This window comes from Mustela nivalis (genome assembly GCF_964662115.1).
Source record: "Mustela nivalis genome assembly, contig: HAP1_SCAFFOLD_379, whole genome shotgun sequence".
NCBI lineage: Eukaryota > Metazoa > Chordata > Mammalia > Carnivora > Mustelidae > Mustela > Mustela nivalis.
This window is the reverse complement of record NW_028136271.1, coordinates 723,113-745,200: the sequence shown is the minus strand read 5'-3', so window position 1 is coordinate 745,200 and position 22,088 is coordinate 723,113. Positions and strand designations below refer to the sequence as shown.

Below are 22,088 nucleotides of genomic sequence, written 5' to 3'. Positions count from 1 at the left end.
TTAAGAGCTCTCAGAACCCAAACTTGTGGCCACCCCACAGCTGAGCTGAAGTGGAGCTGGGAGCGGCCCAGATGACCCGAGGCTGCCAGCTGACCACCTTCCTCCCTACAGATCGCTGGAGCCAAGCTCAGCGGGGGAGAAGCCACGTTCGCAGGTGGGTGCCGGGGCTAAGGGCGGAAGCCCGGTTCCCACAGAGGCCACCGCGCCCAGGCAGCTGCAGCGGCGGCGCCCGGGACTGGAGGCCTGACACCCAGACGCGCCCCCCTCTCTGGACAACCGGCCGCATAAGTAAAGGGCCAGCATCCAGCCACGGCTATGCTTCCCGCGGGACAATCTCGGGAGAAGGTCCTGGAAGAGGTTCGCAGGCCGATATTCCAAGGGAAAGGGCGAGGTGGGGAAGGAGCACCCCTGACCCTCCCCGCCCTCCCTTCTCTGGCTCAGGGGGCATCAACAGCGGTGGGGCTGCCCTGCAGAAACGTAGGCGAGGTTGTAGTGTCGCCCTCCGCCGCTCGGGGGCAGGATCACCTGCTGGCTCGACGGTAGCGGCCCTCGGGCCTCTTTTGGCGGAGGCAGGCGGAGGCGGGCCTGCAGCGTCCTCTTTCAATGGCCGGGCGGGGGCATTGCCATGTTGGAGGAAGCAGTGCCTTCTGTGCGATGGAAACGCCGTGGCTTCACCGGTAGCGTCGGGGAGCGCAGCCTCCTACCTTTCCTCCTCGCTCGAGTGTCGGTGCTGAGAGGCGGCGGCCGGCGGGATGGAGAGAAGTAGGATGAACCTGCCCAAGGGGCCGGACACGCTCTGCTTCGACAAGGACGAATTCATGAAGGTGCGCGCCTGGGCTCTGCTCCTCAGAGCTGGGCCGTGGGTGGCCTGCCCTCCTTGGCCCTCCGGGGCCTCTCCTCGGGCTTCTCCTGCGGGCTTCCTGGGCTGTCCCCGCCCCGGACGGGTCCTCGGTGGGGACCTCACTGCACTTCGCAGTGAGTCTCTTGGCCTCGGGTGGGCTAGGTGCAGCCTGGAGAAAGCACTCCTGTGAAATCGTGCACATTGAATGAAAAGGCCTGAAAGTTCAGGGTAAGTGGTTTTGAGCTAAACGTAAAAGCCCCGGACCCGTAGGACCCGCCTCTGGTACCGTGCAGCACAGTCAGACCGCCGCTCCCCCGGCCTGACAGAAGCCTCCCAGTGCCTTGTGCCTAGAAGCTGAGCGACTGTGCGTTGAACACATCTCTGAACACACGTACTTACCAGAAATGGGGTCAAAAAGGCACTTAACCTAACGTTTATGCCTGACTTTCGTCTTAAGCTCCCGGAATGAGAAATCTGAAAGACTGTACTGTCCTTACTGGTTCTGGTCCAGTACTACAAAGCATACCAAGCTCCTTTTAGAAAGTTGCCCTACTTCTCTTGGTGAGGTCAGCCTGAAGCTGGCAGCAGATAACTGTAGGACATAAACTTACAGAATAGAAATTTAAACTGAAAAGACTTTACTGACAGAAAGGTTCATCAGACATAGCCTTGAAAATGTCCCAAGGTTTGAATCAGAGCCAGGAGGAGCTTTATCTGTTTTCTGTATCCCTCTGGATCTGTACTTAAACTATCAAAACGTATATGTTTAATTTCTAAGGATTGGGATTTAGTAGCTGGTTTCAGTGTTAAAAAGTTTTGGCTCTGTAGGTACCTAAAATTATGAAAAGAGTTTGAATTTCTTACTTTTTTATGGCTTCAAGTCATAATATGTTTTTTTCTTTTTTGGGTTAACCAGCTAGTTCCTTTTTGATACTTGCATTCAGATCACATCTCCCAAACTCTGGCTTTATAAGTGCTTATGTCTGGATCCTCTGCGGTGTGGCCATATCATTTTTAATATGTAGGGATGCCTAGACGAAGGTATATTGTACTCTTGTTCCTGTATGGTGATGTTAAGCCACTGTAATAAAAGGTGTAAATTGAATGGAGTGTCTGAAGGAGAGCACAGAGTGAATTCTCGGATCCAGAAACCTTTTGTTAACGAAGGACACGTGACGAGGAGAGAGGTCATTGGAAGAAGAAAAGGCACAGACACAGACTTAAAGAATCTCAAAGCACGGAAGTCTCTTTAGCTTGTCTGTCTTTGGACTTCGTCAGGCTTTCTTTGGGCCTAACACTAGCATTTTCTCGCACTTGCTCGCCCCGCCATCTTTCTCACTCTGAGCTGACAGAATGCCTTTGGTCAAAGCAGCTTCGGAAAATAGAAATCTCAAAATAGCAGTTCTAAAGTAGGACTTAGAGGTAGGAAGAGAGCAAACTGGGAAAGTGGCTAGAATGCCAGCAATTCCATATTCTTTCAAGGCTCTGACATTTCTGAATATAATGTACAATTTGTAGTGTTAATGAACGTGACCCCTTCATACATAGAAGGAAAATACATGGAACAGCTGTTCTGTGTAAAGTGGTATTGATCTTCTATGTGGGAGCTGGAGATAAAGGTTATTTGCAATTTGTGTTTCCCTCAGAGAGATGTTTTGTTAAGTTACAGTTCCGAGGCAGAAATGAGTGGAGAGCTTGCTGTCGGGGTTGTATTTCTACATAGGTGTCTTGTTTGGCACATTTTGGAATGAGACTGGGATGGTAGAAAGGGAGATGGGGTGGGGCTGCGGGTTGCACCTTGGACACTGCATACATTGAGGGGTCCACGTTGATGCAGTCTTCACGGTAGAGCTGCAGTCAGGTTTACAGCAGGAAGTTGCATGGTCATATCTGTTGAGTTCGAGCTGACTGGTGGCAGGAGACTACTTAAAAAGTCATGTTTATGAGATCTAATGAGAAATAGAAGGGGAAAGGTATGCAAAAGAGGTAGGTGATCAAAGTGCAGGAATGGCAGATGGGGAAGGGTCACCTGGGGCAGAGGCACTGGCAACATCATACTTTGTCGGCTTAGAAATACGAAAATCCTTTGGGTTGACAGCCAACTAAGAGATGAGCAGGACATAAGGTATTGGTAGTAGGGGGAGAAAGTGGCATAACATATAAATTAGACCATTTACATGAGTGTGCTATTGACATCACATGTAGCCTTCCTCTTCCATCTCAACATATGACTTCATCTCCAGTTGTACAGAAAAATTAGCAGCCATCCCACGGGACCTCCTCCATCCTGCTGATCATGATCCCATTCTTGTATTTGTCCCCTTCTCCTCCTCGCCTGGTACGGGGAGGGGCTCTCCTTCCTCCTCGGGTTCAGTCTCCACTCTGGCTCGGAGTCCATGCCCTCCCGCCCTTCCGGGAGCCTGCGAGGATCCTCTCCCCTGCACTCCTTCCCATCACGCGCTCCTGTTTGATTCTCTCCCACTTGACTGCCCCACCTCTAGGTATTGCCCTGTCACTGTCGCGCATCACAGCCAGTGCTCAGGGGTTGACTTGACTTTCCCACCTTCCACCCTTCAGGCCCTGTCGTTCCACTAAAGAGTTCTTACCAAAACCGTTTCTAAGTCAGCGGACCCAACCTTTCTCTGTCTCCTTACTTGACATCGCAGTAGACCAAATGCTCTGCATTGCTTCCTGTCTTTCTTCTACCTCTCTGATGTGTCTCCTGTGCAAAGTCATGCTCCTGGTAGCCACTGAATGCTAATTATGGGCTCAGCCCCGTGTTCCTTTCTTTCCCTAGATGACCTTTTGTGCAGCTTCATGACCACCTATCAGCAGGTAAGGCAGATTTCTGTCTCTGGCCCACACGCCTCTTGAGCACCAGTTCTGTGTATAGGACTTGCTAACCTTTCTTCTCGGATGTGTCTGTGGCCCCACAGACTCATCAGGTTCAAGACGGAATTCATGAGCACCTCCTCCACTGAAAACCACCTTTCTTATTCTATTGCCTCTCTCAGTAAACACTTCATCCGTTTAGCCTGGAGTCGGGAAACCAGAAGTCGACTCCTACTCTGTCACCTTTCCAAAATCTAGTCTGTCACACCAAGTCCTGTGGATTTCGCTTCCTAAACCTCTTGAGTCCATATACATCTTTCCATCTCTTCTCGTACCTTTGCAGTGCGCCCTTGCCATCACACCATAGAAGCTTCTCACCCAGTCTCCATGCGCCTTCCTTGTCTTTCTGGCCCCTGGTCTACACTGCAGGCAAGCCACTCTTGTCAGAATGTGGATGTGATCTTGTATGTACCAGGTGACTGGTCAGTCCACCAGCTCTTGGAAAACTATTTTCCCATGCACTCAAACGTATTTCAAAGAGAATCAGTCCCCCATGGGGTAGTTTTCCTTGGTAGACAGTTTCTTTCTGTGCTGAGCCAGTCTGCCTCCTTCGAACTTCTCTGTGTCAGTTCCTCTATGGAACCTGTGGCTTCGTTGGCACCCCGGGTAGGCACATGAAGACCTTTTCCATGAGAAGTGAAGGCAGGAGCCCTCTGGACGGTGAATGTATGTACCCTCATGTTCCATAGGTAAAAGAACCGTGTGTGGGGGTGGGGGGGTAAGTCCTTGAGGCTTCTCCCTGTTCTAATTGGGTGAACTGGGAATTTTGAGACAGGCAGCAGGTCCTGTGTGTCCTTGTTTGCAGGGAGCATGCATTCTGATGGACAAAACGGAAAAGGGGAAGAATGAGCAGCTGCTCAGATCTGTTTGTACTGTGCTGGTTGATTAGCTGTGACCTGCAGATGTGGGTCCCATCCTCGGCTCTGCTCTCTACCTGCTTATGTCTGACTTGGGGCAAATCACTCGCCTCCGGCCTTCTGTTTGCTTGTTAGTATAATGAGGTGGTGCTTATATATGTGATCTTTGCCAGCTCCTCTGAAAAGACTCCAGTCCATTCTGGCTTGCAGATAAGGAAACTGAGGCCTGAGGTGTGATGACTTCCTTTAAAGCCACACAGCTAGTTGGGGCCAATCACAGGCCAGATCTCCTGACCCCCACGCATCAGTCCTTGGAAATCCTACTGTAATATGTTCCTTTCCAGAGGCCACAGGTGGGAACTGAGGGAAGTGGGACAATCAGAACATTAAGAATAGCGCAGAAGATGGCAAAATGTCCGCATGCCTTGGCACCTGCATTTCACCAATAGGGCCACCTCTTACCTTAGAAGAAGTTCCCACAGGGCTGGTGATCTGGATGCCTGGCCTGGAGCTTAGCTACGGTAAATGGGACCAGAGGGAAGTGATGGCTGTTTGAGGTGGACTTTGTTGACGGCGGCTGGAGATAGCAGCTGACAGAGGAGGAAGAGGGAAGAATGACAGACGGCAGATAGCCGCAGGCCCGCAGGTCAGCCACTGTTGCCCAGGGTCACCCATCCCCAGGAGCTGTCTTCGTATCACAGGAGCTGAGTGCTTACCCTGTAGGTTCTTAGTTCAATGTCACGTCTTGATGACAAGATTCCATTCTCTTCCGCATCAGTTTGAGACAGACATCGTAATGAAATTCTAATTAACCAAATATGAAATGTAAGCCTGGAACTCATTTTATAGAGATATTTTCTTATGTGAACTACTTTCCCTGATGATAGAGGAGTTGTGACGATGTAACATCAGATATAGTTTATCTTATTGGCACTTGTAAGTGGGGTTCCCGGCAAAAAAGAACTGTTTTTTTTGTTGTTGTTGTCCTCCCTTTTGATATTTTCCATTCCTTTTTTTTTTTTCTTGTGAGCAGTCATCTGATTTATAAAAAGATGCAACAAAAAGTAAAATGGTACAAGATAATCAGTTTCAAAACATAAAAAAAATGAGTGTCTTTAGCCATAGCTCAGAACAGAGGAACTCGGTAAGGAGAATTGCTTGTATGAACTGGCAACAGGAAAAGTTGGTAAAGGAGAGCTGAGGAACTCTATTAAGACATAGGAGTGAGGGGCTCCATCATCATCTGGCATTCGCTCAGTGTCGTCTGTATGGTTAGAGATGTCCATGATGGGAACTCCAGCAATCTTCTGGGTCTGGGTCAGCTGATGCCACAGTGTAACACTCTGAATTACTTCCGTACTGAGCAGTCATCTGCATAGTTTGTCTTGTGTGTACGTGGTAATCGTTTGAATCTTGGCTCTTTCGCAATCCTTAGAGCCTCTTGATACTTTCACCCCGGTTTCTCAGTTTCAGCCATTACACAGTCAGTTGTACAACTGGTACACTTGGCACACAGCCCATCCATCATTGACCGGTCAAGTTTGGCCTAAATAGAAAAGTTGATAAAGTCGGTACCAACCAGGATGTGGTAAGTCGGCCCAGCTGTGTGTTTATATTGGAAAAAGCAGGAGGGATGTTGGGGGACTTCTCTTTCCTTGAGTGCATGGGATCCTTCTTTTCTTTCTTTTTAGGTTTTAATCTGTCCTTCTCTCGGAGAAGGATCTCAGAGCTAAGCATTCGCTTCCCGGTCACATACTTTCTTGTTTTCTCTTGCTTCCCCATGTTCACACCATGCCCATTTCTCCTTGCTTTTGATTTTCTAATTCACTCTTTGTAGTACCATAAAACTTATTTAAATAAAATGTTGGCCTACTAAGTTATTGATTATTAGTAAGTTCTTTGTTCAAAATTTGAGAGCAAGAAGTATTATGTAAATATGTAAATATATCTTTTTGTTATTTAACTAGTCTTACAACATTTAGTATCAAATTTCTTGAAACATTTAAACAAATTAATCACAAACTGGGGCTTGGGCTCTTTCTTTCTTTCTTTTTTTTTTTTTTTAGTAATCTCTATACCCAACATGGGACTTGAACTCACAACCCTGAGATCAAGACCGGCACGCTCCAGTGACTGAACGAGCCAGGTGCCCTTTGGGCTTTTTGTTTTTAAGTTCCTCAGGTGAGGGGCTGCCTTAGTGGCTCAGAGGGTTAAGCTTCTGCCTTCAGCTCAGGTCATGGTCTCAGGGTCCTGGGATCGAGCCCTGCATGGGACACTCTGCTCAGCATGGAGCATGATTCCCTCCCTCTCTGCCTACTTGTGATCTCTCTGTGTGTCAAATAAATAAATAAAATCTTTAAAAAAAAGTTCCTTAAGTGATTCTAATGTGTGACCAGTGTTGAGAACTCTAGCACTGGATAATTCCTTTAAATAGCTCAAGAAATTAATTTTGAAAAGCGAACTAAAAGCCTACATAGATTATGATTGGTGTTAAATTGAGGGGAAAAAAGAGATAAAGAGAAGAAATCAGCTGGAACAGAGTGTAATTAGGTACTCAAATATTTGTTAGATGGATAAATACATTTACGGAATGTAGAGTTTTTTTTTTTGTCTCTTCATAAATATGTCAAATGGGTATATAAATGCAAGAAAGGAGTTTGATATAAAATTGATGAAAATGTTAGAACAGAAGTTTTTTAGAATTTCAGTGTTACTATTTCATGATGCTTTTAAGATGATCTCTCTGTAGATGGTGGGAAGATCTTGTTAGCATATGTTTTTAATTTCTCAAGCTTGAATAATTTAGTCACCGAACAAAGATTTAGAATGAGTTTTGGGAGACACAAGTCCTAGATTATGTCCCCACCTAGCTGGGTCAGAGATTTGAGAGCAGGGGCTGGAGGGAAGAGCTCCAAGGACATTTTTGTATACATGCTGATACCTTGGGCGCGAACACTCTTCCCACACTTCCTGTGGCTAGCTCCTTTGTGTCATTTGGATTCAACTCATTGTTCTATATTTTCTGGTTCATCCAAGTTAAAATACATCCCATTTGTCACTCAGACCTTTACTGTGTCCTTTTTTCTTTTTAGCTGTGATCACTATTCATTAATCACTATTTGATCACTGTTCATTAATATAATGTTTGTTTACATATTTATTTTCTCATTTCTGCATTAGAATATCTGCTCCTTAAAAGCAGAGACCTTGTCTTTTCTTTTCATGACTATGTCCCCAGGTCTTAGAGCAGAGCTGGAGTTGCATGATAAATATTTGAGGAATATTTATGGCATATACAGGGACATTTATTCATCTCTGTTGTCCATTGTTTTCAAGAATGGTTGGAAACACACACATACGTGAGCTCACACAATCTTTCTATGTCTTTCAACCCCTATGTAGTGTGCAGATGAGTGCTTAACTATTTTGGTTTCTTGTCTCGATGAAATGGGACATGTTTCAGGGCAGAGCTCATAAATTTCATATGCCCTCTTAGTACTTCTCATCATTACAGAGTGATGCTTCTGGGGGATTCTGCTTCTCGTGGACATAGTATATAGTGATTTTATAAGTCCATGTATCTGGGAAGGAGTGTTTTACTTTTTGGCAGCTAAGAGAACTTCAATCTTTCCAAATTCCATGTAATTTTCATAGCATTAAAGCTACTAATTTCAGATTATTGGTAAGTTTTAAATGATTAATTCCCAGGTTACTTTGAATTAGTCTTTGTTTGCCATCCCTGATTGCAGCTAGTTAGTAAAGTAGCTAAACTTTTAAACTCTACTTGGTTTTAATTTTGAGTGATGTCACTGCTTCTCTCATGGTTAATGGTTCTTAATTACCTGCAGCTTGTCTGGTTTGCTCATTTATTTTCCTGTGTTCCAACACCTCTTGTGATCTCCCAACTTCTGGCCTTTTGGGGGATTTGTACTTGAACTGGGTTCAGATAGGAAATACCCCTGAGTACAAAGAGAAGATATTTTTCTTCTAACTTCACTATCTCCTATTATTAATGTATTACATTGTTGTGGTACATGTGTTACAACTGATGAACCAGCATTGATACAGTATTAATTAAAATCCATGGTTTACATTAGGGTTCACTCCTCTTTCTATAGTTCTGTGGGTTTTGACAAATGTATAATGTTATTTACCTACTGTTGGTATCTTACAGCCTAGTTTCATTGCCTTGAAAACCCCTGTACCTCATCTATTTGTTTCTTCTCCTCTCTCTGCACCCTCCTCGCTCACCCCACAGCCCGGGATCTTTTGACTGTCTAGAGTTTTACCTTTTCAGAGGCACCTGGCTGGCTTAGTTGCTAGGGCATCTGACTCTTGATCTCGGGGTTGTGAGTTCTAGCCACCACATTGGGTATAGAGATGACCTAAAAAATAAATAAAAATAAAAATTTTGGTTAATTTTTACCTTTTCCAGAATGCCATAGAGTTGGAATCATATAGTATTTAGCCTTTGAGACTGGTCTTTCACTTAGCAATATGCATTTAAGGTTCTTCAAAGTCTTGTGGCTTAATAATTCATCTTTTAATTGTCGAATAATCCGTTGTGTGGGTGTGGCACAGTGTACCTGTTCACCTACTGAAGGAGATTGGATTGCTTCCAAGTTTTGGCACTTCAGAGAATGAAGCTGCTGTAAACATCCGTGTGCAGGTTTTTGTGTGGACACAAGTTTTAAGCTCTTTTGGGTAAATACAAAGGAGCACAATTACTGATCTTATAGTGAGAATGTGTTTAGTTCTGTGAGAAACTGCCAAGCTGTCTCACACAGTGCCTCCCATTTTGCATTCTGACCAAACAGTGAATGAGAGTTCGGTTGTCCCACATCCTTGCTAGCATTTGGTATTACTAGTGCTTTGGATTTTTTATATTCTACGTGATATGTAATAGTACCTTGTTTAAATTTGCAATTTCTTAATGACATACAAAGTTGAGCATCTTTTCAGATCCTTTTTTTTCTTTTTTAAAGATTCTATTTATTTATTAACAGCACAAGCACACAGAGAGGTAGCAGCAGGCAGCGGGAGAGGGAAAAAAGCAGGCTCCTCTCTGCCGGGGGCCCAGTGTGGGGTTCAGTCCCAGGACCTGAGCTAAAGGCAGATGCTTAACTGACTGGGTTTCCTAGCCACCGCTCTTTTCACATTTTTAAATTAGGTTTGATTTCTTGTTGCTACTAAGACATCTTTATATTATATTTCTTATTTTAAGTCCTTTACCATGGATGTGTTTTGCAAATATTTTCTCTACTCTGTGACTGGTCTTTTCATTCTCTCTCTCTTTTTTTTTTTTTTAAGATTTTATTTATTTATTTGTCAGAGAGAGAGCGAGCGAGAGTGAGCACAGGAAGACAGTGGAAGGCAGAGTCAGAGGGTGAAGCTGTCTCCCTGCGGAGCAAGGATCCCGAAGTGGGACTCGGTCCCAGGACGCTGGTATCATGACCTGAGCCGAAGGCAGCTGCTTAACCAACTGAGCCACCCAGGCGTCCCATTTTTCATTCTCTTAACAGTGTCTTTTACAGAGAAGTTTAATTTTAACAAAGTCCCTCTCATCCATTTTTTTCTTTCGTAGATCATGCTTTTGGTTTTATATCTGAAAAGTCATTGCCAAATCCAAGGATCCCTACATTTTTTTTTTATGTCATCTTTAAGAAGTTTTGCATTTTACATTTAGGTTTTGTGAAAGGTGTGAAAAGTTTGTTTTTATTCTTTTCATTTGTTTGTTTTGTCTTATCAATGTCCCATTGTTCGGTTCCATTTGTTGAAGACTGTCCTTGCCATTGAGTTGCCTTTGCCTGTGTGTGTGGATGTTGTTCTGGGCTTTCCACTCTGTTCCAAGCACCTGTCTCTTTTGCCAGGCACCTTCTGTCTTAATCAGTATAGCTTTAATAGTAAGTCTTGAGATTGGATGATGGCAATCCTCAATTTCCTTTTTCCCCCCGCACTTTAATATTTTGTTGACTACTCTGGGACTCTTGGTTTTCCAGTTTTCCATCCAAATTTTAGAGTCAACATGTTGGTATCCACAGAATAACTTCCTGGCATTTTGATTGGGATTGCATTGAGTCTGTCGATCAGTTTGGGAAGAACTGACCTCTTAACAGTATTGAGTGTTCTTACCCAAGATTATGGACTTTCTTTCCACCTCACATCTTACCTTGCTTGTTATCTTTCATCAGAATTTTATACTTTTTCTCATATAGATCTTGTGCATATTTTGTTAGATTTGCACCTAAGTATTAATTTTTTTTGGTATGCTAATGTAAATGGTCTTGTGTTTTTAACTTCAAATTCCACTTGTACATTGCTGGTATATACGAAAGCAATTGACTTTTTAAATTTTTTAATTAAAATTCAATCTCGTTAACATATAGTTTACTTTTAGTTTCATGGTTAGAATTTCGTGATTCATTGGTTGCATACAACACCCAGAGCTCATCCGAACAAGTGCCCTCCTTAATACCCCTCACCCAGTTACCCCAACTTTCCCCTCTCCAGTAACCCTCAGTTTGTTTCCTGTAGTTAAGTCTCTTGTGATTTGCCTCCCTGTCTGTTTCTATTTTTCCTTCCCTTCTCCTATATTCATCTGTTGTTTCTTAAGTTCCACATGTGACTGAAACTATATGGTATTTGTCTTCTTCTAGTTCCATCCATGTCCTTGCAAATGGCAAGATTTTGTTCTTTTTGATGGCTGAGTAATGTGTGTATGTGTGTCTGTATACCACATCTTCTTTATCCATTCATCTGTTGATGGACATCTGGGCTCTTTCAATAGTTTGACTATAAACATTGGGGTGCTTTTGCCCCTTCAAATCACTTTGTGTACTTTGGATAAACATCTAATAGGGCAATTGCTAAGTCGTTGGGTTGTTATATTTTTAACTTTTTGAGGAGCCTCCATACTGTTTTCCAGAGTTGCATTCCCACCAACAGTGTAGGAGGATTCCCCTTTCTCCACATCCTCGCCAACATCTGTTGTTTCCTGACTTGTTAATTTTAGCCATTTTGACTGATGTTAGGTGGTGTCTCATTGTGGTTTTGATTTGTATTTCCCTGATGCTGAGTGATGTGGAGCTCTTTTTCATGTGTCTGTTGGCCATTTGGATGTCTTCTTTGGTCTGTTCATGTCTTCTGTCCATTTCTTGACTGGATTTTTTTGTTTTTTGGATGTTGAGTTTGATAAGTTCTTTATAAATTTTGAATACTGGCCCTTTGTCTGATACATCATTGGAAAGCAATTGACTTCTGTATTTTAACTGTGTATTGTGGAGACTTGCTATAATCACTTGACTAGTTTCAGGAGGGTGTGGGTGTGAGGTATGAAATCTTTGTATTTTCTGTAGATAGTCATGTCATCTGTGAACAAAGTTTTATTCTTTCCCAGGTTGTATACCTTTTGTTTCCTTTTCTTACCTTATTTCATTAGTTTGGCCTTCCAGTATAGTATTGAATAGTAGTAGTAGGAGAGATATCCTTGCCTTGATTCCCTGTCTTCTATTTTCTCAGTATTAATATCATGTTAGCTGTGGATTTTTGGAGATATTCTTTATCTAGTTGAGGAAGTCCTCCTAATCCTAGTTTCCTGAGGGTTAATAATGAAGAGGTGTGGATTTTGTTAAATGTTTTTTTTTCCCTCCCTTCATTGATATGATCATGTGATTTTTTCTGTTGATATGATGGATCACTTTGATATTCTAATGTTGAACATTTTCTAATGTTGCATACCTGGAATAAATCCTACATGAACCTGGTGTATAATTTTTTAATATAGTGTTTGCTTTTATTTGCTAATTTTTGTTGAAGATTTTTGTGTCTGTGTTCATGAGAGATACTAGTTTGTAGTTTCTTTTCTTGTAGTATTGGTTTTGGTGTCAGGGTAATAATGATCTCCTAGAATGATTTAGGAAGTATTCCTTCTAGTTTTACTTTCTGGAAGAGATTTTAGGGAATTGTGTAGTATTCCATAAATGTTTGGTTGAATTTACAGTGATTGGGATTGTTAGCAGTAGCCATCCCTTCTTTCATCTGATATTAGTAATTTATGTCTTCTACCCTTTTTTCTTTGTTTGCCTGGCTAAGGGTGTATCTGTTTTATTGATGTTTTCAAAGAAACAGACTTGGGGTTTATTGATTAAAAAAAATTCCTGGTTTTAATTACATTGATTTCTGCTCTAATTTTTATTTTTTTCTACTTCCTTTAGGGTTTTTTTTTTTAATGATTTTATTTGACGCAGAGAGAGTCAGTGAGAGAGGGAATACAGGCAGGAGGAATGGGAGTCAGAGAAGCAGCCTCCCTGAGCAGGAAGCTCTGATGCAGGGCGCTGTCCCAGGACCCTAGGACCATGTCCTGAGCCAAAAGCAGATGATTAACCAACTGAACCACCCAGGAGCCCCTCCTTACTTTAGATTTGATTTTGTTGTTGTTGCCTAAAATGGAAGCTAATATTATTGACTTTAATCTTTTTTTTTCTAATATTTGCATTCAGTACTGTATTTTCCCTTTAAGCAGCATTCCACACATTTGGCTACATTGTATTTTGTTGAGACTGGTCTCCTGTCATTTAGAAGTGTGTCATTTAATCTCCATGTATTTTGGACTTCTTCAGCTATCTTCTGTTACTGATTTTTAATTCCATTGTGGTCTGAGAACATACTTGGTATAATTTTTATTTTTAAAAATTTGTTGTGTTAGGTGCCTCGTTAGCGCAGTAGGTAGCACGTCAGTCTCATAAAAATTTGTTGTGTTTTGTGGCCCAGAATTATTCTGTCTTGATGAGTGTTCCATGTGAGCTTAAGAAGAATGTGTGTTGCACTATTACTGGGCGAAATTGTCTGTGTACATCTGTTGTACAGTAATTGATGGTGGTGTTAAGTGTGCCATGTCTTGACTGAATGTCCACATCTGTCAGATCCTTGTTGCCCTGCTGCTGGATCGGCCCATTAATGATGGAGAAGAATTGAAGTCACCAGCTATGATAATGGAATTGTATATTTCTCCCTGCAGTTCTGTTAGGTTGTGTCTCACCTGTGTTGATCAGGCACACATACGTTAAGGATAATTGTGTCTTCTTGGTCAGTCGATTTCTTTATCATTATGTAATGCTGCTCTTTATGCCTGATAATTTTCCTTCTCTGAAATCTGCTTTGTCTGAAATTCATGTAGCTACTCCATTGTTCCTGTGATTAGTGTTACTTTGGATTTTTTTAATGTATCCTAGCATTTAACTTGTTGATATTTAAGTTGTTTCATTTTTCATCAAAATATAATTCACAAAGCATAATAGTTGCCATTTTAAAGTGTACTCTTCTCTGGTTTTTAGTATATTTACTGTGTATATGGTACATACGTCACTTCTGTCTAATTCCAGAAGGCTTCCATCACCCGAAAAATAAGCCTCTTAGTTCCAATTCTCCCCTCCCCTTATTCCCTGGCAATCATGAATCTACTTTCTGTTTTTATGGATTTGCCTTTTCTGGAACATCTCATATCAGTGGAATTGTATAACACGTGACCTTTTGTGTCTGGCTTCCTTTAACCTGAGAGTAGAATGTTTTCAGACTGCACTCGTGTTGTAGCATGTAACAGTTTAATCATTTTTATGGTTGTGTAAGAGGCTCTTCCACATTTTATGTATCCATAAAATGGATGATGGACGTTGAGTATATACTCTTTTGGCTGTTATGAGCAGCGCTGCTGTGCACATTCATGTACAGGTTGTGGCAGGAACATCTGTTGTCAGTTCTGTCGGTGTCATACCCCTAGACGTAGAACTGCTGGGTAATTGTACGTGTGTAACTTCTTGAGGAGCTACCGAGCTGTTTGCTGCCTTAGCCACACTATTTTACATTCTCACCGACAATACAGGAGGGTTCCAGCTTCTCCACCTTCTTGCCAGCACTTTTCTTCTTCTTTTTTTCTTTTTCTTTTTCTTATTTTACCATAGTTGTCCTAGTGGGTGTGACGTGGCATCTGCATGTGCTTTTGATTCGCATTTCCCCAATGACTAAGGATGTCGAACATCCCGACATGTACTCTTGACCGTCTGTGTATCATCTTTGGAGAAATGTCTATTCAAAAGTCTTTGGCTTGTTTTTAAATTAGGTTATTTGTCTTTTTGTTGTTGAGTTCTAAGAGTATATTTGCATATTCTGGTTATTAGGTCCTTGTCAGACAAATGATTTGCAGATACTCTCTCCCATTCTGTGGGTTGTCTTTTCACGTTCTCCGTAGTGTCCTTTGACACACGAAAGTTTTTATTTTGATCAAGTTCAGCTTATCTAAAATTTCTTATTGCTTTGTGTATCATGTCTAAGAAAGCTTTTCCCGATCCAAAGTCATACAGATTTTCACCTGTTTTCTCTGAGTGTTACAGTTTTTACTCTTACATTTAAATATTTGATCCATTTTGAGTTATATTTTTGTGTATGTGTGACGTTGCTGTTCCAAGTTCATTCTTTTGCATGTAGATATTCACTTGTCCCAGTAGTAGGCACTCGAAAAGACTGCTTTTCCGCCCATTAAATGGTCTTGGCATCCTTGTGAAAAATCAGTTGACCGTAAATGTATGGGTTGTAAATACTTTCTTTTTGAATACTTGGGAAATCTACACTATAAAGTAAAACCATTCCTAAAGTAGTAAAACCATTCTTGGTTAAGTGAAATGGGTCTCTATTATGGCACTGTGAGTTTGGGTGTGCTTTTCACAGCAAACGCTGCCTAACCCAGTATTCACAGATGTTCCGAGTTATTTAGTCATGTGTTATGCAACTTTTGTTTATCTGAGAACAAATGCATAAATGGTAAGTTGAGTACTAATATTACCTAATAGCATTTGTTCACTGAGGCTAAGTTATATTATTTATTTATTTATTTAAGATTTTATTTGAGAGTGAGAGAGTGCGGGAGCAGGAGGAAGGGACAGAGGGAGAAGCAGGCTCCTTGCTCAGAAGAGCGCCTGATGTGGAACTCAAACCCAAGAGACTGGGATCATGACCTGAGCCAAAGGCAGATGCTTAACCAACTGAGCCACATAGGCACCCCAGTTATACAATTTAGAATGCCATCATGAAGTTCAAGAACTTCAACAATGTGTAACTGAGGCAGGGAAAGTGATTGACCTATAGGTATACAATTGGTGAGTAGGATGGCCAGGATTATGAACCGAGACCCCCTCCCGTGATGTACTACATAACTATGATGTAAGGTCTGAGATGGTCTCAGGAGAGAAAGGTCCAGGCTAATTTGGTCACCAGTGTAAGAAGCAGGTGGCTTTCTGTAGATGACTGTGAAATTACGGTTTGGTATGAAGTCCTTCTCTCTGACACTAGCAGGGTCAGTCTTTGGTTGATTAACTAAAAAAGTCAGTTTAAACAAGTACTCTTAGGGAATGGTTCATACAGTTTTTAGCATTTTATTTGGAAAAAATATATGTACATTTATTCTTCATTGAAACAGTGCCAGGTCTTTTCTCTGGAAACTGGCCTGCAGATTAGATTTCTGAGTTATCACAGCACTTGGGTCGCTCAATAGGTTAGGCATCTACCTTCTGTTCAGGTCATGACCTCGGAGTCCTGGGATGGAGTCCCGCATTGGACTCCCTGTTCAGCAGGGAATCTCCTTCTCCCATTGCCCTTTCCCTGCTCATACTGTCTGTCTGTGTCTCAAATAAATAAAAAGAATCTTTTTAAAAAAAGCTTTCTATGTTGTCTTTTTTTGCATTCAGTTTCAGTTTCTTTAACTGAATTGAGTGAGAATCCTGTGATCACCCCCTCCCTGCCTGGTACTTGGTCATCTCACCCATACCTAACTTAGCAAAAATTTTCTTATTGATTTCTTTGTATCAAACCTTTCCAAAGTAGCTGTGTTAGTTTTCAAAAGAACAGTGATTTTTTTTCAGTCATATTTTGTTTGTTTACATAGTGTTTAATAAAGCTGTATAATTACGAAGTAAGTGTAGGTGTCCTTAACTAGTTTGGGAATCATCACATTTGATTCTTGCTGACTAAACAGGTCATGGAGTATCAGAGTCACAGGGGAAGTAGATAGTAATTTATTGCCTCTAAGCATATAAGCCTACCCAGGTATCACAGAATTGTAAAGGGGAAACACAGGATAGCTAATCCTGTGGGACCAATACTTGGAAATAGGTTATGAAAGATTTGGAACATCTGTTCAATGGGACACTCAGCATGCACATAAAATATTAATAGAAATGTATGTGCCTTACGTAAAGACATTCAAGTTATATTTTTAGATGGGAAAATTTTTTTTAATAGAATGGGTTTTTATTTTTTTATTCTTTTTTAAGATTTTATTTATTTGACAGACAGAGAGGTCACAAGGAGGCATAGAGAAAGGCAGAGAGAGGGGGGAAAGTAGGCTCCCAGCTGAGCAGAGAGCCTGATGTGAGGCTTGATCTCAGGACCCTGAGATATGACCTGAGCCAAAGGCAGAGGCTTAACCCACTGAGCCACCCAGGTGCCCCTAGCTGGGAAATAGTTTAGAAGAGCATGAATATTTGTGTGTGTGTGTGTGTGTGTGTGTGTGTGTGTGCGTGTACACATATGTGTGTGTACACACATACATAGAGAAGGTCTGGGGTTTCCATTCACGATGGTGGCATAGGAGGATCTTGAACTCATCTCTTCTATGAAATACACACTGAATCTATAGCTCCATATGGAAAAATTTCCTGTGGAAAAAACCCTACAACTAGCTGAGTGACTCCTACACATTAGGTGAGTAAGGAAAAAAACCTATGTTGAAGTAAGAATCAGTCTTGCCATAAACCCCACCCCTGGTACAGCGACCTGGGATTGGGAGGGTACTCAAAACCCCAGGCTTCTCCCTGAGGAGCAAAGGGTTTGAGCCCCACTTCTGGCACCCCAACTTCCAAGACGTACATCTAAGAGACAAGACCCCAAAACATCCAGCTTTGAAAGCCATCAGAGCTTGCACCCATGAGACCCACAAGGCTATAGCAAACTGAGAAACAGTTCCTAAAGCAGTCCCGCGAGTAGACTGACCCACCCTGGAACTCAGCACAGAAGCAGCAGACTGAAATGGGTTCAGATTCCTGTGAAAGAGGCTCATTTGCTTATCTTAAAGCCCTGAGGGGCAGGCATCTAATTTAACATGGATCTGGGAGCCTAGTAAGGTATTCTCCAAAGATGGAGCTGATGGGTACCATCTTTGCGCTGTCCCTCTACCTCACTTCTGCTTTCTGGTATCTCCTGGAAAGGAGCTTGAATGCTCGTATGATGCCCCGAGGTTTGCAGTTGCTACCCAGGGTATACCTCTAGATCACTTGGCTCTAGTGGCCAGCAAGACTCACACTCACTGTAGTGAGTATCACAGTATTTACAACAGCCAAGACTTGGAAATAACTAAAGTGTCCACCAACGGGGTGAATGGATAAAGAAAATGTGTGTGTATACGATGGAATATTACTCAGCCATAAAAAGAAGGAAGTCTTGCCATTTGCAACAACATGGATGGACCTTGAGGATATTGTGCTGAGTGAAATAAGTCAGACAGAGAAAGAGAAATACTGTATGATCTCCCTCACATGTGGAATCTAAAAAACAAAACAAAATGAAGTCATAGAGAACAGATGGGTGGTTGCCAGAGGTGAGGTTGTGGAGGAAATAGATGAAGGGGTCCAGTGGTATCAACTTCCAGTTAATAAGATAAGCCTTGGGGATGTAATGTACATCATAGTGACTGTAGTAAATAATACTGTGTATTATTGTATATTAATTTTATTATTTTTTATTAGAAATATGTATTATTAGCCCCAGGGTTACAGGTCTGTGAATTGTCAGGCTTATACACTTCCCAGAATTCACCGTGGTACATACCTTCCCCAATGTCCACAACCCCACCACCCTCTCCCTACACCCCTCCCCCCAGCAACCCTCAGTTTGTTTTGTGAGATTAAGAGTCTCTTATTGTTTTTCTCCCTCCCAATCCAATCTTTTTTTTAAAGGTTTTATTTATTTATTGGACAGACAGAAATCACAAGTAGGCAGAGAGGCAGGCAGAGAGAGAGAGGGTTAAGCAGGATCCCTGTTGAGCAGAGAGCCCGATGTGGGGCTCAATTCCAGGACCCTGTGATCATGGCCTGAGCCGAAGGCAGAGGCTTTAACCCACTGAGCCACCCAGGTGCCCCCCTCCAAATCCAATCTTGTTTCATTTTTCCTTCCCTACCCCCACACCCCCCACTTTGCCTCTCAAATTCCTCATATAAGGGAGATTGTATGATAATTGTCTTTCTCTGATTATTTCACTCAGCATACCCTCTAGTTCCATCCACGTCATTGCACATGGCAAGATTTCATCTCTTTTGATGGCTGCATAGTATATTATATATATATATATATTTTTTTTTTTTAAGATTTTATTTATTTATTTGACAGAGATACAAGTAGGAAGAGAGGCAGGCAGAGAGAGAGGAGGAAACAGGCTCCCTGCTGAGGAGAGAGCCTGATGTGGGGCTCGATCCCAGGACCCTGGAATCATGACCTGAGCCGAAGGCAGAGGCCTTAAGTCACTGAGCTACCCAGGTGCCGTATATTATTATATATTTAAAGTTGCTAAAGCTTAAGAGTTCTTAGCACAAGAAAAAAATGTGTATGTTTGGTGATGGATGTTAACTAGTCTTAGGGTGATCATTTCACAACAGATAAAAATATGGAATTTTTATGTTGTACGCCTGAAACTAACATGTGTCCATTATATGTCAGTTTCTTTAAAAAGTAATTGATATTTTATTTTTTAAAAAAATTATGTATTTAGTGGCGCCTGGGTGGCTCAAGGGGTTAAGCCACTGCCTTCGGCTCAGGTCATGATCTCGGAGTCCTGGGATCAAGTCCCACATTGGGCTCTCTGTTCAGCAGGGGGCCTGATTCCCTTCCTCTCTCTCTGCCTGCCTCTCTGCCTGCTTGTGATCTCTCTCTGTCAAATAAATAAATAAAATCTTTAAAAAAAATTATTTATTTATTAGACAGAGATCACAAGTAGGCAGAGAGGCAGGCAGAGAGAGAGACAGAGAAGCAGGCTCCCTGCTGAGCAGAAAGCCCAATGCGGGGCTTGAACCCATAACCCTGGGATCATGACCTGAGCTAACGACAGAGGCCTTAACCCACTGAACCAGCCAGGTACCCCAAAAGTAATTTATATTTTAAAGAGAAAGACTAGGGCACCTGGGTGTCTCAGTCAGTTAAGCATCTGCCTTCGTTTGAGATCTTGATTTCAGGATCTTGGAATGAACCCTGACATCAGGCTCCCAGCTCAGCAGAGAGCTGGCTTCTCCCTCTGCCCCTCCTCCCACTTGTTCTCTCCATCTCTCTCTCTCAAATAAATAAAATCTTAAAAAAAAAAAGTAAAGAGAAAGACCAAAACAAAGTCTGGAAGGATGTGAATCGCTGTGTTAAATAGTGAAGAAAAATAAATGTTAACAGCGCTTAACTGCAGAGCATTAGAGAGTGGGTGATGTTTTTTTCTTTCTCTTACATAAGTATTTCTTGGTTGGTTGAAAGTTTGACAGTGAACATTTGTTACTTTTAAAATTAAGAAGAAAAAGCTGTTTCTATTTTGAGAAGAGCCTCTTTGAAATGTATAATTAAAAGAAATAAAATGCCTGTAGAGTTAGGCAACTGGAGAGAATGGTCTTGGTGAGGGGCCCCCTTTCCCATAATCTTAGGAAGTGAGCAGACCCCGTGATGTCCCTGTGTGTGTTCCCCTGCAGTAATACGGCCTCTTATTCTTTCTCTGATATTATTTTTCTATGTAAAATGTGGTATCAGTGCAATCATTTTTTCTTTCTGGTTTGATTTTCAGGAAGATTTCGACGTCGATCACTTTGTGTCTGACTGTAGGAAGCGTGTCCAGCTGGAGGAACTAAGAGGAGATCTGGAACTCTACTATAAACTTTTAAAACAGCCATGGTCGAGCTCATCAACAAGGATTATGCAGATTTTGTCAACCTTTCCACAAACTTGGTAAACCTGAAATTCACAAGTCCTACACACACACACACACACACACACACACACACATTTTCTCTCTCCTTCATATTTATTAAAAGGGCAGAGTTTTTAGAAACCTTTCAGTTGATTACCCCACCAACCCCACCAGAAACTTGAAGAAATTACCAATTTTATTAATAAAAGAACTAAACTTTTTGGAATACATTTTTTTGTTTGTTTTAGTTTTTATTCATTTAAGGTTGCTCTACTTTGATTATGTTTCAAATTCATTAGTCAACAGTGAAAAGTAAAGGATAATAATACCCAAGGGGTTGTTTTATTAGTTGCTAAGTGATTACCCTGAAGTCTTCCTTGATTTAGACTAATTTGTAGGAGTAAATGTCCACCACTCTTACAATGTTTAATTTACTCCCAGGTATATCTGTTAGCCAGAGCTAGGTTGAGGGAACATTGGCCAATATTGATATTTAAAAAGTTTGGTTTTATAAAAATATAAGAATGATTTGCAGTGAGCTTATCAATTGTTTGTAAAAGCTGTTTAGAAATGTTGAATTTTGTTACTTGGCAGAAAAGTCTCCTTGTTGATGCTTCATTTTGTTTTAAATCTTTTTGTCCAGAGAAGCACAGAAAGTTGCAGCTCCGTGGGAATTTCAAGAAGCATTAAATTTAATGATGCACATTTGCTTTTGGAAATATACCACTAAGATAAATATCCCAATAGGATTAAAAACCTAGAAAATTTTACTTCTGTTTAATTTCTATTTTTATCAAGGCTTATAATAATGTTTAAGAGAGACGTAGCCCGTCAGACTTTCACATCACCTGGCTGAGTATCGTCAATTACAGACAGAGAACTGTTCACCTTCTGTGAAAATTTTTCACGTTCATTTAAAATGTCATCTAAAGGCAAATTGTTCTTAAGGAAACTTTCGTTTCTCATGACGTCCCTTATTTTTATAGTTCCATGTATTTCAACAGATTTTTTTCATATTCTATGAACAACATTAATGGCCAAATAACACTTCTGTTGTTTAGCTAGTTATGTAGCAAAATACGGTTGTGCCAAAAAAAATAACTTAAATCTGGTACTGCTTTGATCGTTAAATAGATACGTCACTATTACTCCTTATCGTGATGTGTTTGTGCCAACCTGGTTTTGCCTTTAGGTTGGCATGGACAAAGCCCTCAATGAACTTTCTGTGCCTTTGGGACAGTTACGAGAAGTTCTGGTAAGTCCCCAATTAATGAAAACAGTCTGCTCTGACACCTGTTGTCCTCGTCGGCTTTTTTCTAAGAATCCTTTTCATCTGTTAGTTTGGTGGTACTGGTGGTTGTATTTTAACGGTTCATGATTATAATATTCACCTTCAGAAGAGTTGTAAGTGATTTTGTTTTTGCATATGCTAAAAACCTAAAAAAACATGTTCGATTTGAAGAAGACATATTCTCAGAGTAGACAACCTTAAAATGTCAGGGGAGAGCAAGCATATTTCCAA

At 41.6% G+C, this 22,088-nt stretch overlaps 1 protein-coding gene and 1 pseudogene across 19 annotated transcripts in view; one reads left to right on the top strand and one right to left on the bottom strand.

The window, feature by feature from the left end:
- Nucleotides 1–597: 597 nt before the first annotated feature.
- LOC309857099 (conserved oligomeric Golgi complex subunit 2-like) overlaps nt 598–22,088 on the top strand; it is a 141,251-nt gene continuing 119,760 nt past the window's right edge. For 6 of the 18 annotated variants that reach the window (XM_082749977.1, XM_082749978.1, XM_082749971.1 and 3 more), the window contains exons 1-3: nt 599–824; nt 20,444–20,604; nt 21,759–21,821. In XM_082749977.1, the coding sequence (XP_082606103.1) occupies nt 20,548–20,604; nt 21,759–21,821 (120 nt within the window). In that variant the 5' untranslated portion in view covers nt 599–824; nt 20,444–20,547. The other 12 variants (XR_014307472.1, XR_014307473.1, XR_014307474.1 and 9 more) reach the window with 7 other exon arrangements.
- LOC309857101 (rRNA-processing protein FCF1 homolog pseudogene) lies at nt 5,624–6,515 on the bottom strand (annotated as a pseudogene). Its single transcript has one exon. The product of its transcript is annotated as an rRNA-processing protein FCF1 homolog pseudogene (transcript).